This window comes from Ornithodoros turicata, unplaced genomic scaffold (assembly GCF_037126465.1).
Source record: "Ornithodoros turicata isolate Travis unplaced genomic scaffold, ASM3712646v1 Chromosome53, whole genome shotgun sequence".
In the NCBI taxonomy this organism is placed as follows: Eukaryota; Metazoa; Arthropoda; class Arachnida; order Ixodida; family Argasidae; genus Ornithodoros; species Ornithodoros turicata.
The window spans coordinates 244,394-261,433 of record NW_026999381.1 but is presented as its reverse complement, the minus strand read 5'-3'; the positions used below and the strand labels follow the sequence as shown (position 1 = coordinate 261,433).

At 44.7% G+C, this 17,040-nt stretch overlaps 1 protein-coding gene across 1 annotated transcript; it reads left to right on the top strand.

Moving 5' to 3' along the window:
• Window positions 1-3,253: 3,253 nt before the first annotated feature.
• On the top strand, window positions 3,254-16,128 carry LOC135374306 (zinc finger protein 724-like). Its single transcript, XM_064607289.1, has 5 exons — window positions 3,254-3,458; window positions 6,375-6,571; window positions 7,063-7,228; window positions 7,586-7,738; window positions 14,264-16,128. The coding sequence occupies exons 1-5, from the start codon at window positions 3,254-3,256 to the stop codon at window positions 15,211-15,213; spliced, it is 1,671 nt and encodes a 556-aa protein (XP_064463359.1). The 3' UTR covers window positions 15,214-16,128.
• Window positions 16,129-17,040: the final 912 nt, after the last annotated feature.

Below are 17,040 nucleotides of genomic sequence, written 5' to 3'. Positions count from 1 at the left end.
AAATGCACGCTCGTGCTTTACGTGTGATCGCTAACAATTCACAAAAAATATGACGCAGACAATAGCACGGAGGATCCTATAAGAGCATGCAGCAAACATCGTCAATCAATTGCGATCTAACAACAAAGCGGAAGACGGCATTAAATGCACGAGGTCGGAAAAACCCCAGAAAACCACGTGACCTTCGTCAACGCTCTGACTGATTGGGTGTAACAGCAGCGAACTGTGGTTCACGGTAACCGCGTTCTTGTGGGCAAACTGCTGTTAAGCGTAACAGCGGTTAAAGCTGCCCCTGTAACAGGGGTATTACTGTGACGAAGTCGCAGAGGACTTACAGGTTGGACAAAGACAGACACAAGAAAATCCCGCGGCTAAACGTACACAATAGAATTGATCAAAAACGTTATTTAGAAACACAGTGAGAACAGTAAGAAGAAGAAATAATCGCAGCTACACAGTGAAACACTACAACGCAGCGCTAATAATAGCGAAAAATATACGCATTGGGAACCACACCTTACCCTGCACCTCTTACCGCCATGGAGGAAATGAGGAGGAGAAAAGAATGGTGGCCAATATCGTTGCGTGGCGCTGACTGTAAGTAAGAATAACGATATGTCGAAGAATAATAAAATTGCTCCGTATGGCAGGTATTTCTGATGAATTTAGTTCCCCGAATAGTGAAATAGTGTTAATTTTCGTATGCACAATAGAAAAAGCGTGATATATTATGATGGTTGACGTCGTCTGCTTCTGTTATTTTCGTCAAAATGTATACGTCAAAGACACAGCTGCAACGAATTACATACGAGTGCTGCACACAAGAACAAACTAGAAGTCGTTTGAGTTGTCTTTTCACGTTGCGTGTACTATTTAGGTGCAATTAGTTAGCGTAGATCTCTTCTCGTCATCGATATATCTCTTGAATTTTGACGCGGGACGCGCGCTCTCGAAGTAAATTAACGGCAAAATTAACGAGAGTTCAGTGATATTGTGAATTATTAAATTCTTCAAGATTCGTGATAGAAAAAGCGATTGTATAGTTCTTAGACGTATCATCATATTTTACGTCTTTTTACACTTAGCGCCCTGCAAAGACATCGACACCATTCTTTCCTCCTTTCTTCAATGGCGGTAAGTAAACATGTAAACATGTTCGCGGCAGGAACTTTGAAACTTTAAAGCTCCTAGCACGCCTCTAGTAACGACAAAGTAGCTTCGAGTGTTGCTTAGAACCAGCCTTTGCTCTTCACTTCGAGGCGAAGTAAATGTGTTGCTCTGTCAATGGAAATGACATCGGGATCGTCCCTACACAAAGAGGCTGTCTGACATTATACTTGTATGCCGAGATCTTTTGTTCAGTGCTAACATACTGCTCCAGGATCGTCTGGGACGAACGACAATCGGGGAAGCACCCGGAACAGAACAACCTCAAGGAACAGGACACAGACACCCATGCGCAAGCAAGTGTGACAAACGAGGCTTCATCTTCAGAAAACAGTGAGTTCTATCTAGCCGTGTGACATCGGCCTGCGGATATAATTAAAGGTTGCAACAGGTGTTCTAACTTTTTTGCTACTTCTCAAAACTACAATGAAGCCTGAATACAAGTACCCTTGAAAGGAAAGCTATCAGGACTGGGTTTCTTTGTGCGAATATAAACAAAAAGAACTGCATCAACATTAAGGTGCACATGGTGTAACATGTTCTCTGGTCTCTGTGTAAAAACACGCGAATAACTGACAGAAAAAAAAAAAAACACACGATTCTCTGAAAAGAATTTGAAGAACTGTCCACATAGGACAAGGCAGCTGGTATTGTCTCAGCAAAATCACCTTCATCGAAGACCTTGACGCCTCTCGTGTAGGTGTTTGTGAGGCTGTCTTCCCCAATAGCCACCAATCGCACTATTCTTGTATTCTTCATTAGTACCTCTCCAAGCACACACGGTCGCAAGCTCATGAAAAGATATATATATTTTTAAATGCATTACGAGCTAAACTCTCGACGAAAGACATGACTTGCGATCGTGGAAGCAGCGGATGAGGTGGATAGCATCCGGGGGAATTTAACGGAATCTCTTCTGTTTCCGTTTCTGCCTCTGTTTCAGTTTCCGTTACAACTAGGGATGCGCCAACGTAATCCTCGAATCCTAGGCGGGGATTCGGAAATTCGAATCCCAATTGCAATAAACGGCAAGTCAAATGTTTTGAATCTACCGACCGCGTTTGTTTTTTGTCTGTTTTTTATTTTCTTTTAATTTGCACATCAGGAGTGCGCCGAAATTCTGATTGGCTGATGGCTGGTTTTCTTGTTGGTCTCTTTATATTGCTTCAGACTGAAACAGTTTAGGAAATAACTCTCGGAACTAACTAGGAAAGTTACTTTACAAGTCTTAAATTAACGTGGCTTGGCTTTTTGATTGTTCCCCAGATTTACGGAAAGAATGCGGACTCGAGAATTGATCTAGTTATTTCCCCTAGTAAATGAAAAACGTGTTACATAAATTATATTTCAGAACGAGTATACGGATAGATTTTTTCCCTGAAAATGAACTATTATTCAGTTAGTTTTTCATTAAACAAAAATATCAAATTCTGCTTCGAAACATTCTACAGGGCGTTTATTTTTAGCCTTTACGGAATCTTCGTAACAAGATTGCGAGAGCAGTATAGATGTCGTCTTTGCAGCTGAGTTCTAAGGCCAGGCAGACATACTCTCGAAGAAAGTGTGCAACTACGAGACGCCTAATTACCAAAAATTACAAATCCTGAAACACGGCGCGTTAAAATATCCGTCACCCGAATTTTGATATGAGCCACAAATGAGTGAAAACCGCCGCGACTGGGGACGCGGGTAGTAAAAAAGAGGATAGCAAAGGTTTGTGCAGTTTACGGTTCATCCGGTAACATTGGGGGTAATCCGAGAGAATTTGTGGTTGTCTCTGTGTTTACTCTATCTCGGGGTTGCCTTCCAACAAGCACTGTGCTTCTTACTTAACAAGAAACAATGTCTGCAGGAGATATAGTCAAGAACCCCTTGATGGTGTGTCTTCTGTCTTGACTGGAAACCCTTGCAGATATGGTTGACCATCTGAGAAACAGTGAGTTGTCACTTTAATTGATACACTGTTGAGCATTTTTGCTTTGATTTGAGCTTACAGAAACTGTTTCTGTGTTTGTCTCACTTCTGGACCCAATTTTCTCTTTTTCGTAATTTACATGGGTTGAGGACAACAAACGATTTACTCCTCATGAAGGAAGAGGCAAGACATACTTGTGTCTTTGAGTCTTCACGTACCAGCCCCTCAGATTCACAACTCCAAGAAGAAATGCAGCTCCCACCAGAGATGAGTGGTCAGCTCGTGAGAGTCAAGTCGGAACCACCTGATGTTGCATGCCTGCCAGAAGAAGAGAGCCAGATACAGCAACAGCATCACGACGAGTCTCCATCAGCAGGTGATGCTTGTGGTAAAATCTTTCTAAACAATACACTCAAGGTGTGAATGTTTTATGGATAGGGTCTGATTCTTTCGGGTAATATACTTATATACCTGAAGCGGACTTAGGAGAAAAGGTCGGGTGACAATTGAAATCCGTAATTCTGGGCGAAATCAAGTGCTGCATAGACGGATGTTATCGGGTTGTTATATTTTGTGTTGTCGGGTGTATAACGTGTTATTAAGTGTTGTCTGTAAACTGTTTATGTTTGAAGCGCATATGCTGATCAAAAATATGTACCTCACTCTTTATAGGAACCAGCACAACACGAAATCCCTTCTGCATTGTTGCACTCAGATAATATCTACATCACACATTACTAAATTTGTAAATAGTTAACTAGTAAATAGTGCAGGTACTACGACCTGATACCCAAATTGGTGCTAAACTGATTCAGGAGGAAATAAACGGGCAGAATCGTGTTTAACCCGAAAAAGACAGACCCTGTTTATAGATTGTCCTTGATGACAATGTCACAGTAAGACCTCGTAGACATGCCAATCGGACGACCAGCTCAATTGGTAGCATGTTCGCGCAATGATCACAAGGTAGTGGGTTCAAACCCGGGCGAGGACACCAGCAGCTTGATGGCAGAGTACAAGTTTCACGCACCCGTACACCCATCGATCCACGAGAAATGCGCAACAAGGGCACGCGGGCAAGGGCTTTTAAAAAAACATAAAAAAATCCACGCTTAAAATTGAATCCTTCAGAATACATTTTTTATTAAAAATACTAAACTGCTTAAAAACACGTGCTCTCAAAATAAACGTGGTTAAAATAAATCGTGGTTAGGCATAGGAAGGTGATGTTCCGTACGATAGTTTATGGGCGACACGATGTTCTTTTTTGGCAGAACACGCTATTGTGGTGTTTCGTACTCATGCCTGTACTGTTATCAATTACATTTCTTCGCCTAACAACTTCGGATTCCAAAATATCCAGTCTTAAAGTGATAGGGACGATGCACGTATGAACACACATGAATACATGGCATGAGCGTCGGTAAGATGGTGGAGAGAAATATCTATCCGTTACACGTAACAGGATTTAAAGTGACGGCAATGTGAGTTGAAGCCAGGAGACAACACTTCGAATCCGAACCTCTACCGCTGCCTTAGCAGTTTTGTAGCGACTGCACACATGCTCGTTTGATACGATGGGCATAAGTAGGATTCAGTGCCTATATATAGAATTACCAGCTGCAAAGTAAAAGAAAAAAAATCATTTCATCCGAAAACCCCAACACCTGCTCGGTAACGAGCGACGAATCGTCACCGAGAAGCACACTCAGAAACATTGCGCCAAAATGCTCGTTTCCACTCAAGAAACAAATATCCAGCTGACCATCTCAAGAAGAGAAAGGTCGAGAAAGCATGCACACACACAAAAGAGGACAGACGGTGGGAGATAAAGACGGCCAGGACAGACGCCAAAAAAAAAAATTGCCAGCTGCCAAAGCAGACGACATCGCCCCTCTAAGTTGGCAACACTGGCCACGGGTCACATACAGACAGACATCCTACGTCCGGTGCAGCGAGATCCTCGGTCACACTTCTTACCCGGGCTAGCCCCAAGTGCGATGAGCCCACTATTTTCCGCGGCTGACGTAGAGCCGTCGGCTGTCTACCAATCAGGGACGGTGCATTTTGAAAGATTTATTTCGAAGGATTTTATTCTTCAAAGTTTATTTTTCCGAGTTTATTTAAGCAGTGTGGATTTTCTTGTGATTTATATTGCGAGTAGATTTCTTTTTGAGTGTTTCATTCTTACACGATCCATTTCAACGTCGTCCCAGTGGATAAGCCGCAGAGCGCCTGCAAGAAATAAAATCTCGTGTAAGCTGTGGCTAATACTCTGAGATTACGGTACATCCTGCAAGTCCTCCTGTGGAGTGTTGTGGAACAGGTGGCAATGACTGGAAGCCTTCTGACCATAGTAGAGTAGGACCAATACGTTTTGCATTTCATGCAGCAAAAGATAAGGAGAACAGTCACAACAGCCATTTACGGTATTGTTGCGGCGGATGAAACTGATTTGTTCTCTTTTTTTTGCGCTTTCAGTGCTACAGTTGAAAAAAATCAATTTATAGTGCCGTGCCTGTAATGGCATTTTTCGTGCCTCAATCAGGATTTTGAGCCTAACACGAGTCTTTTTTTTTTTTTGCCTAAAAATCAGGGCTCTACTCATCATCGTTGTTGTCTTACGATATGAAGGTAGAAAATTGTTATTAATATTATTGTTATAATAGTAGTATGACAGATGTTAGTAAGGCAGCGCTCACACAGGCCAGCTTCAGAACTGTTGGCAGTGAGACGGGACTATCAACTGGAGTTAGTGGAGATTGGTCACTGACCAAGAACTTTAAAAGTTGCTTGTGCCAATCGACCAATCAGCAAGAGGAGCAATGCCACGTGACTCCCATTGGTATGACGTGATCTCGTTTATGCCAAACTATCGGGCATGGGTTCAACTCCTGCAGATATAGCTGAGAAATCATTTTTTTTCACTAATGCCAAAGAAACATATCTGTATGCATTACCTTAAAGGGGTACTAAAATGCAGGGGCTAGTTCGACTCGGAGCAGAAAGCTGGCACATGTGAGCGTGGCTCAAGAAGATATCATACATCTGGTTATCTCACCCCTTATAAGAGGGTAGTTCGATAAGTTCCCGGCCCGAGGCAGAAAATGCGCTCGAATTTGAAAATGCGATCTAGGACGCATGGCTCCATCTGTTGGAGGGCCGGAGCACCACCTTCAACCCTCTCTATGCTTTTGTCGGTTGGAGAGCGGCATTTCAAACAGCCAGAGTGCACTCTTCATTTAAAATGGAAAAAAATCGAGTACCACGCTGTGATAAAATTCTTGACAAGGAATTAAAGCGCGACTGGACAACGTGTACAGGGAAGCCTCCCCATCGTACACAACAGTAAAAGACTGGGCTAAGCAGTTTCGACTGGGGCGAGAGTCCATTGAAGATGACCCATGCGATGGTCGTCAAGTGGAAGTGGTGACACAAGAAAATTTGTCTCTTGTCGAGGAGGAAGTGCTGAGCGACAGGCATCTGAAGGTGAAGGAAATCTCAGAAAGGCTGGGGCTTTCCAAAACAACCGTTTTTCGCATCATCCGCGAGGGCCTTCACATGAAAAAGGTCAGTGCAAAATGGGTGCCACGACTTCTCTCGTCAGTTCAAAAGCAACAGCGCGTCGTCCGTGCCAAAGAGTTTTTGGAGCTCTGTCGAGAGAACGAAGAAGAAATATTGAACTCAATTGTCACAGGGGATGAGACTATGGTGCTCTACTATGATCCCCTTTCGAAAAAGGAGTCGATGGAATGGCGCAAACCAGGAGAAGCACCCCAAGAAAAGCCAAGGTCACACAATCCACAAAGAAGAACATGGCAACAATATTTTGGGATTATCACGGGATCCTCCTCGTCGACTTCAAAGAGAGGAACACCACAGTGAATGCGACTTATTATGCTTCACTCCTGCACCGACTGCGAGACGCCATCATGGAAAAGAGGCGCGGCAGGTTGAGTCGAAGTGTCTGGTTGCTCCAGGACAATGTCCCTGTCCACACGGCTTCTGTTGCCAAGGCTGCACTGAAGGAGTGCGTCTTCAGAGAAATCCACCACCCACCCTACAGTCCAGGCTTGGCACCGAGTGACTACTTGCTGTTCTCAAGCTTGAAGAGGGATCTCAGAGGATGGAGATTTCAAAACGATAGTGAGGTGCAAGAGGCAGTTTTCCAGCATTTTGCGGACAAAACTTGGGACTATTTTTTCGAGGGTATAAGAATGCTGGTTGAAAGGTGTCAAAAGTGCATCGATGTTAAGGGTGACTATGTCGAAAAGTGATACACTTGTTTAGTCTCGATGACTATTAAAAGTTGGTCGGGTCGGAAACTTATGGAACCACCCTCGTAGTCAGAGTATTTCTAGTTTTGTCGACTGATGTTTTTGTATGCAATGTGTACGGATAGGTTAGAACAGGGTGTGATTAGCTTCAAAAAGGGTATGGAGATAAACGGTCGCATGAGATATGCAATGTGGCTTACTTCTTCCTTTTTTTGTTTTACTGCAGGAGTCACAGGTGGGACGTGTCGCATTAAAGGAGAACCTCGAAAGGACTCTGCGAATGAACATCCAATCCTAGAAGTCAAGACAGAGGCTTACAATGTTGCAGTCTTGACAGAACAGGACCAGATGGGACACAACTGTGATTCAACATCGGAAGGTAAATACAAAGTGCTCAAGGGCATTTATACGCCCGGCCGGGACAATAGTCTTCTTCTAGTCTAGTCTTCAATAACCATTTAAACCAACAGCCATTCAACATGTGTGTAGTGCTACCCACTGTAACCAGTCAGCCATCGAGAGTCAGTTAGATGCGATGCTCTTTGAAAAGTCCATGCGTTGGTGGCGCTGCGCATGATCCCAATGGCCATTGGCTACAATGGTGATTGAAGACTGCCTCTATGACAGGAATATTAGTCAACACCTAACCACATGGCGTCGTACAGACAAGTAACAGGGATGCAACGGAAACCTTCAGTTTTCTGCTTGTCACGCACCAGCTGAGCCCGTTTATTGTAATTACATTGATTACTTATTATGATTACGATTTTGAGACAACGGTACCTCCAATATTAAGATCAAATTGCTGGTTCCTGTCATCTCATCCGTTGGAGCACATGTGAACGTGACATCAATATAACGATAGTCGCGAAAGCGTCTGTCTGCATATATCGATCAGAGTTCTCCCGATGGATAGTCAGACGCATCCGCGCATGAGAGGAGGATGTTCCCTCTCCACATTGTTCTATCCACTTTAAGCTTTTTGCTTTTTTTTTCTTGTTCGCTCTGTGCTACAATGGCGTCTGTGGTTCCCGGGCGTGTTTTACCGAGGAAAAGAACGCGGATCGCCCTGATGTTGCACATGCTTGGGGGACTTCCGAAACTTGAGTTGGCAGATGGTCGTGTGTCACCACCGAAACGCGTGTCGACGGATTATCCGCGGTTGAGATCGGGTTCGTCCTTCTGGACGATGCAGCTCCGATGGTGAGAATGATGATGTCTATGGCATTGGATGACGAGTACTGGACGAACAAAGTTGATCAATTGATAGATCTTTGGACGTCAATCTCAAAGGATACACGTGATGGAGAGCCTCACATTGAATCGCTGGGTACGTTGTCCTTGGAGAAAAGCTTTCGGCTCAAAGCCGAGCTTTAGAGCTGGACTAAATGCTTTCGCACTCGGAACAGAGGCTTGCACGTTCTACTTTTTCGTCGACAGTGTTCTACCTGCACCGTTCTTCTTCGTTGACGTGATCCAAACTGGCGATTTTGCAAAAAGCTTGTTTTGGAGGACAGCTCCAATATACAGCTATCAGATTTTGTGTACCAGTCAGTATAGTAATCAAATGGGGTAAACTTTTAAGCAGATGCGCTCTCCTGCGGAAAATTTGCAGAGTTGGCTGTGCATACGCGGAGGTCCTTTATCCAACTTCGCATTACGGCAGTTTTTGCAGAATTACGACGCATATGTTGTGTTTCTAACTGCGAAAGGTAACCATGCATATGACTCAAGGAACCAACTGTGATATCCAAAACGCACCGATGCGGGATCCACATCGCGCGCAATCATGATTAGGCAGCGATTGTGATCGCCCTCAGCTGCGGACAAAGCGAGTCTCGGTGACAGAGATCAACAACGCACACACTTGTCCACCGTTCGCAAACATGACTACACACACTTGAAGGAGGGTTGGCTTCCTTTCACCCTCTCCTTCTTGCCATTCACACTGCCACTTCTGGGTTGGCAAGATGGCGGCGATGACAGCGGCCCCCACTAAGAAAACAACATCGACAAATGCAGAAACAGATGAAATATCATTGGTATTATGTGAATATCGTGCAAGTAGACATCCTCGACCAGTGTTTTGTTTTAATTTGAAACTTTTGGGAGTGTTGCGCAAAGTTTCCACCAGAGGGCTGCAAATGAAAACCAAGATCATGAACGTGAAGTGCGGACGGTACGGCGTGCTCAGCGGGATTGGACCGACCAGGATGGCGGGGCAATTCAGATTGTCTGCAACAGTGGGTTTTGGGTATAAAATGATGTGAGCGCAAACTATTGTTAAGACAACTTGTAATTTGGAACATCGGCTTAAAGTCTAATGCTGTAGCTGAACACACTAATACTGTTGTCACAAGGGCAATCTTCAACGACCATCGAGATTGATGACCATTGAAGATGCAGGTAGGGCCCCCTAGCATGTAATGTGTCAGCCTACCAGGAAACATTGGATCCAACACTCATTCAGAAGTTGATGCGCCGCCCGCTTGATGGCGCCGCTTGCTTTTTCAGTGGTCAGTGGTCGTTGGTTTCAGTGGAGACTGCCCATGTGACACGGTAATAAGATTAGACTGATTAGATTGGACATAAACTTCAATAAAAAAATTGTACGGATTCATTTCGGTACGCTCAGTAGAGCACCAAGTACCTTTTTTTTATTTTTAACGTATCTTTGACCCGTGGGGAGCTCCCGGGCAATTGGAATATAGTCAAGGTTGTTCCAATTCCTAAAACAGGGTGCAAACTAAACATTGCAAATCACCGGCCGATATCCCTTCTGAACACATGTAGTAAGGTATTAGAATACATATCATATATTAGCATGTTTCCAAATACATATCTGGAAAGTAAGAATTTATTCTCTAGCAGTCAACATGGCTTTCGCCACGGTCTATAAGCACAGTGACACAGCATGTGAACACAACCGACGATCTTGCTAAAGTTATTGACGCTTGTGGACAAGTCGACGCTATTTCTCTGGATTTCGCTAAAGCATTCGGTAGAGTCTCTCCCGGGAAATTATTATTAAAGTTGAAGGAAATTGTAAGAGATGAACTTTATACCTGGTTTTCCAATTACCTTTATAGTAGAAAACAATTTGTCCACGCAAATAACGCTGACTCACCCTTCGTAACAGTTACACCCGGTGTTCCCCCAGGGCTCGATCCTGGGTCCTTTGTTGTTTTTAATTCTAATAAATGATGTTGGCATGGGTATCGATGTTAAAGTGAACGTTTTCGCCGATGACCTGTATTCTATAAAGAGATCAATGGCGGTGATGACTATGCAAGTTTAAATAATTGTTTGCAGAAAATGGCAGACTGGTGTGAGACATGCCAGTTAGCTCTTAACATAAATAAGTGTGTGGTCATGAGTGTCACTCGCGAAAGGAGACCGCTCGCCTTTCATTATTATAGTAATTCAACGAATCTCTCGAGGGTCTCCGAATACAAATACCTGGGCATTTTTCTTACGTCAGACTTGTGCTGGAAAAAGCACATCCAATACATAACGAAGAAGGCTAACGAGAAATTGTGGTTTCACACAGTTCGTACTAGGTTAACAGCATTCAAAACATTAGTTCGTCGTTGTTGGAATATAGCGATATTGTTTGGGGCCTTTACACCACTGCGAATGTATCTGACTTCTTTAATCCATTAAAAGGAGAGCGTTACGTTTTATTTTTGAGTCGTGCTATCGTCACACCCCAGTTACTCCTCTTGACGCACGGAGTGGCTTAAAGGGGGCTTAAGTGGCTTAAACAATGTCGGAAAGCTAAAGTAGATGTTAGAGGACGTATTATGCCCCAAAATTTTATGTCAGTACTGCCATTTGGTCCGTTCCTCTGCGGATAAATCGTGAAAATTAGAAAACCGCCGCTGCCTAGTAGGCTATACGTACCTGTGTTTCAGCTCCTTTCCGTGAGATGGCGAAACGGTCGAACGCGGCGTTGCAGACGACATCGAAACCTGAACAGGTGGAACTGAATGCGGAATCGTACTCTGCAACGCCGCATTCGACCGTTTCGCCATTTGACGGAAAGAATCTGAAACACAGGTACGTATAGCCGTTTAGGCAGCAGCGATTTTTAAATTTTCACGATTTATCCGCAGAGAAACGGACGAAGCGGCATTATTGACATAAAATTTTGGGGCATAATACATCTTCTAACATCTGCTTTAGCTTCCCGACACTGTTCTAATTTATTTTATCTTCGTTACAAACCACGCGAAGTTTATCTCGGTGAACCCTGTACTTCCTTTCTCTGCTCGACCAACGTCACCGTGCAGTAGTCACAGTACCATATTCCTGCGCTGCTTTTTCACTTTCATAGAAGCAGACGACAGTTGTTCCTTTCGGCCTGTGTCTGCGTGGTCTGATCCCCAATCTTCGTTCACTGTTTTGTTCCGGGAACGTAATGCAGCGGCTAGGACCGGTCGGCGCGGTATGCTACTCATCCGCTCCCTGCAGGGTGACGTAAAGGGTGACGCCCTCGGAAGGGAAAAGTTTTTGAGACTCCTCTTCACATTCCCGTTTAGCTTTGATTGGTTGCTTATTTGAGGCTTAATTCGTCACACGACAAACAAAGTTGATGGGAAGTTGAAGTCGTTGAAGTTGATGGCAGGTGTACCGTGGGCTCTATGCATCAACCACGATGTGCAGCAATTTTTTTTCACAGATCGTTCGAAAAAAAAAAATTATTGAAAAAAAAAAAGATTATTGACAATGGTTGATTTGGATTCCATCATAGCGACTACATCACTCTGCACGTACCCAGATCAACAATGGCTAAGCCATCAGCTCATCACACTCAGAGCATTCCATTGCGGGTTAAAATAGTCGTTCTTTCCTCGAACCGTCGAAGAATGGAATTCTCTCTCATCTGCTCGCCCTGTCCTCGCTCTGTCACGGCACTTGTGAAAGGCAACTCGGGTGGCGTGGTGAGTGCTTAAAGTGCTTTAAAAAAAATTTACCACAAGGATTGTGACACAGCAGTAACCCTTGCGGTGTCAGGAACATACATACGAAATATCGCATTCCCAAAGTGCGCAGATTTTATTCCAACGAATTACGCGCTGTGAGCGCTTTGTCTCTGTGAAGCAATAGGCCGCTGAAAGCAACTCTGCCGACGTCATCCTGCATGGAAGAATGCAAGCTTCGTAGCAGACGACAATGCCCGGTGTCGCCACAGTATCTTCCTCCGGGCGAACCGCTGTGTGCCTTGCGTGTTGGTTTCGGTTTGGTAGTGTCATCATTTACGAATTAATTACTCGCACAAAATGAATGCGTATGTTGTATTCGGTATCCAGGGAGCGGTCCGTGTTCGGTATGATGCTCACCTAATTTTTTTAAAATCCTTCCGAAGTCTCCCTTTAAGGACAGAGCATATTTCTGGTCGGTTAGCATTCTCGTAGGAGCCCGAGATTATTCGTGCTTGTAGAGGAGGTGATGTCTCTCTACATGAGTCCCTGACTAATGATGATCTAACGTCCCTGGCTCGTTCTCGAAGTTAGACCCCATAACCGCTTTGGGCGAGCGTCACTTGTCTTCAGAAAAACAGATTTCGTTTGATTCCTTTGGAAAGTTGTGACTCGTCCACGTGACGTTCTGGTTCTGCAAGGGTGTAGGGGGCAGCACTGTATGCTTTGGAGTGAACTTCGTGTCGTCGTTTGAAGATAAAAACGTGAGCTGACAGCTCAGGTTTTTAAACAGTTTTTAAACTTCTCGTGCATCGCGTTTCTTACAAAAACAAAGTTACTACGAGGCTTGTGAGGACTCGGGCATTCACACCAGCGGTATGTGTCCAGGAAGCAGAGAAGAAAGCGGTTATATTTGGAGCATCTGAGTTCTTCAGGCAAAGAGGACGATGCCAGTGTGGCTGGTTTAGCAAGCAGCCATCACTGGTGTTCTGTCAACAAAGAATGGCCCACCGTCTGCTCCTCGTTGGTCCCCATTCATTTTCGGGGCTTTTGGGATGCATTTCGATATATCGGGTATTGATGAATTTACCGAATGCTTTGAGCTTCCTACATTTGTGTATTCTCTCTGTCACCTTTCTGCAGAATGTAACATCTCCATCATCTCTTTACATAGAGTAGAAATTTTTCTGCCAGCCTCTATGGAATGCCACTTACTGCGAAGAAAAAAAAAATACGAATTTAGTGAACAAAATTAGGTATTTTTTGAAACGTTCGAGGGGTTAACTTTTTAATCGGGATTTCGGGCAGAAGCGGGCACAGGGCAGGTTGAGTGGACCAGCCTAGTTGCAAGCCGTACTTAAAGTCTAACAGATCCTGAAACACGCACATGCGTGAAAATATCCATCCTCAAACTTTGATATGCAAATGAGCCGAAGCCACTGTGAGTGTGGTGTAAAAGAGAGCTTACGTTCCGCGTGCACAACGGTAACAAAATATGAACAGTTTTTTTCCAGTCTACTCTGAAGGGCTGAGCTAGTACATCGTTGGCCAGTTTTGACTGGAATGGCTCACCTGTGTCAAATTAGCGTAATGGCTCGGAAGCCCTTCGTGCACGTTCACAGTCACATGATGGCGGAGATAAGCCGTGCATATTTAAGCATAATTTTATGACATTGAAACAAAAATTAACAAAAATGCTCATATAGGAAAAGAAACAAAATGCTGTGACTGTTTAGAATGGAGCTTGGATTGTTCTGTGCGAAAGTCCTAGACTTCACTTCTTGGCAAATGCCGGAGCATGGTGCGAGCTGCTTTGAGTTTGTGGCCTCAATCGTGCACAATGGGGATTATTTGTGGAGTTAGAACGCAAACGGCATGACAGGGCTTTGTGAATGTGGCGCCACCTAGTTTTTCAAAAGTCCGGAGTCAAATATGCTCCTCGTCTGGTATGCCCTCGTAATGTCCGATTTGTGAAATTTCAGATGCAAGAGACATCAGTGTTACGCTCCATATTAAGGACAAGCCCAGATGCACATGTGAACAAGAATACTCAGGTTACATTTCTTCATATGCACAGTTCAAGATCAGCACAGCAACAGTTGAACTGCAGCTCGACAGCACTGCACTAGTCGCTACGAACGATCGACACGCTGAGCAACACAGAGACCAAAGCAAGCCACAGGCACTTGCATGCATGTCGAAAGCCAGCCTCGAATGCCACATGTTTGCAGACTGTCACAAAGAGTCTGAAAAGTGTTCCACTACTCCTCCGTCGGATGTTCAGATGGGAGGGATGGGTTCTGGGTGCAACACTTGTCCCTCTGCATTCTCGTGGTCTGCAGGAGACGAGGACCACATGGCTTCAGAGTTCAGCATGAGCCGGAACCTACAGCAGCACAAGAGGACATATTCATCCAAGAAGCCATACAAGTGCGATGTCTGCCCTGCGGAGTTCACCCGGAATGCTCACCTCGAGCAGCACAAGCGGACACACACTGGCGATAAACCATACAAGTGCAATGTCTGCCCTGCTGAGTTCAGCCAGCGCGGGAACCTACAGCGTCACAAGTGCACACACGGGGGCGAGAAGCCATACAAGTGCGATGTCTGCCATGCAGGGTTCAGCCTGATTGGGCACCTACAGCGTCACAAGCGGACACACACGGGTGAGAAGCCATACGAGTGCGATGTCTGCCCTGCAGTGTTCAGCCAAAGCTGGCACCTACAGCGACACAAGCGAACACACACGGGTGAGAAGCCTTACAAGTGCGACGTCTGCCCTGCGAAGTTCAGCAGGGGCTGGAACCTAAAGCAGCACATGCGGACACACATGGTCAACAAGCCATACAAGTGCGACCTCTGCCCTGCAGCCTTCAGACAGAATGTAACCTTGTCACGTCACAAGCGAACACACACGCGTGAACAGCCATAAAATTGCAACCTCCGTCCTACAGTGTTCATCCACAGCGCAAACTGTGAAACATGTGCAGTCTCTGTCCTGCAGACCTGAGGCACAGCACAAACCTGCAGTGTAACAAGAAGACCTACATGGGTGTGAAGGCATACAAGTGCAACCTCTCTGCTGCTGAGTTCATGTAGAGGAGGAACACACAGAGTTAGAAAAGAAACTGCTAGAGCTAGTTCATCCAGAGCTCAAAACCTGTGGCTTAACATGTAGCCAGGACACACTTGTGAAGGCAACCATGCAAGTGCTTAGAGTCCGCGTGCACGTGAAAGTGCACCAGTCCTGGGGCTGTCGCATGTGTTTGACGCAGACACCTGAAGACGCATACGCTAATGGACAGATAAGGGAAAGCTGTATCGATGCGATTTGTATCCCACCGTAATTTACTTGTGTTTGGCACTTTGAAACTCGCACACACGAACAGGCAGAGGGTAAAAAGAGTTGGGTTCGGGGATGACACATGCGAAACGTAAACAAACAAACAATGAAGGGACACCCATACAGTGACTCTGAATTGCTAAGCAAGGTTTATTTTCATGAACAACATATGCATTGCATTGTTTCTCGCTTGCCTCTTTATTGCTTTGCCTTTTATTCCTTTCTCCTCTTTATTTCTGTTTATTATGATGATGAATGCTTCTTTTACGCCCTGCATCTCCTCAGCTGATAACATAAACGAATAAATCAACCCAAAGAAATAAAATAATATTTCTAGACGACGTCACAACTTGTAAGAAGAATGCCCACTGTTACCTTTCGTATTATGAGCATCTATTGTACAATGCGTTGAAAGTTGTAACAATTTGTGAATGGCATCTCAGGAGAAATCGCGGAATGACAATCGTGTATGGTATGAGAGATTAAAGGCTGTGACCTCAGTCTTGAGAACGTTTCTTTCTTTCTTTTTTTTTTTCAACCGAGAGGGTTGACCCTAGACTGCAACTACTAGAAGTACAGCTCCCGTCAACAACACGGGAAGACGAAATGGTCTCGTTCCGTCAGATGCGCTTCCAAGGAATGAAACATGCACGCATCTCTGCACTTAACCTATAGTCAGAACAGGCAGTAAAAATGTGTCATATATGCCGTAAAAACTCGTGCTGTATACGAAGATGTAAACTTATATTTAACCGGATATGTTGTGGTTGCAGTGAAAGGTAAGCAAAGCGGATATTCAGAAAAAAATATCACGAGGCCGTGTTTGAAATGATTGGAACTGTTAACGAAAATGTTTGCCGCAAGATACCGTTCAATATTGTCTGGAGTGAAGTTCTGGCGCCTGTCAACCAAAACTATGCCAAAACGTTCTTATAGTTCGAAAGTGACCCGTATACGTCGCATGTTGTGTGTGGAGCCAGTGGCGTAGCCACGGGGGGGCTAGGGGGGGCTCGAGCCCCCCCCAACCTGCCGCGGACCGACCAACGCAAATCGTGCGAAACCGAGGAGAGCATAATATATGGAGGTGGCAGAGGGGACCAGAGTGACGATCGCGAAAGTTCTTGCAGGTCATGGCGTCTATCTAAGCAACACTCTTGAATGGTTTTCAAAGTATGAGCTTTTCAAAATAATTCCAATCTCGTGACACCACCTCATTGGTCATGACAGCCTATACATGTAATTGTATTGTGAAAGTCCAAATCGAGATCAGTGGTCCAAATCAACTATTTTCGTTCCTTCTTCTTCTTCGTTCTCTTTTTTTTTTTTTTTTTTTTTGCAGCCGCATTTTGTAGTGCCCATAAGTATGTGTGGTGAAGTGGGGCGAGTTTTCGTATCGAGCCCCCCCCCCCCCCCCTA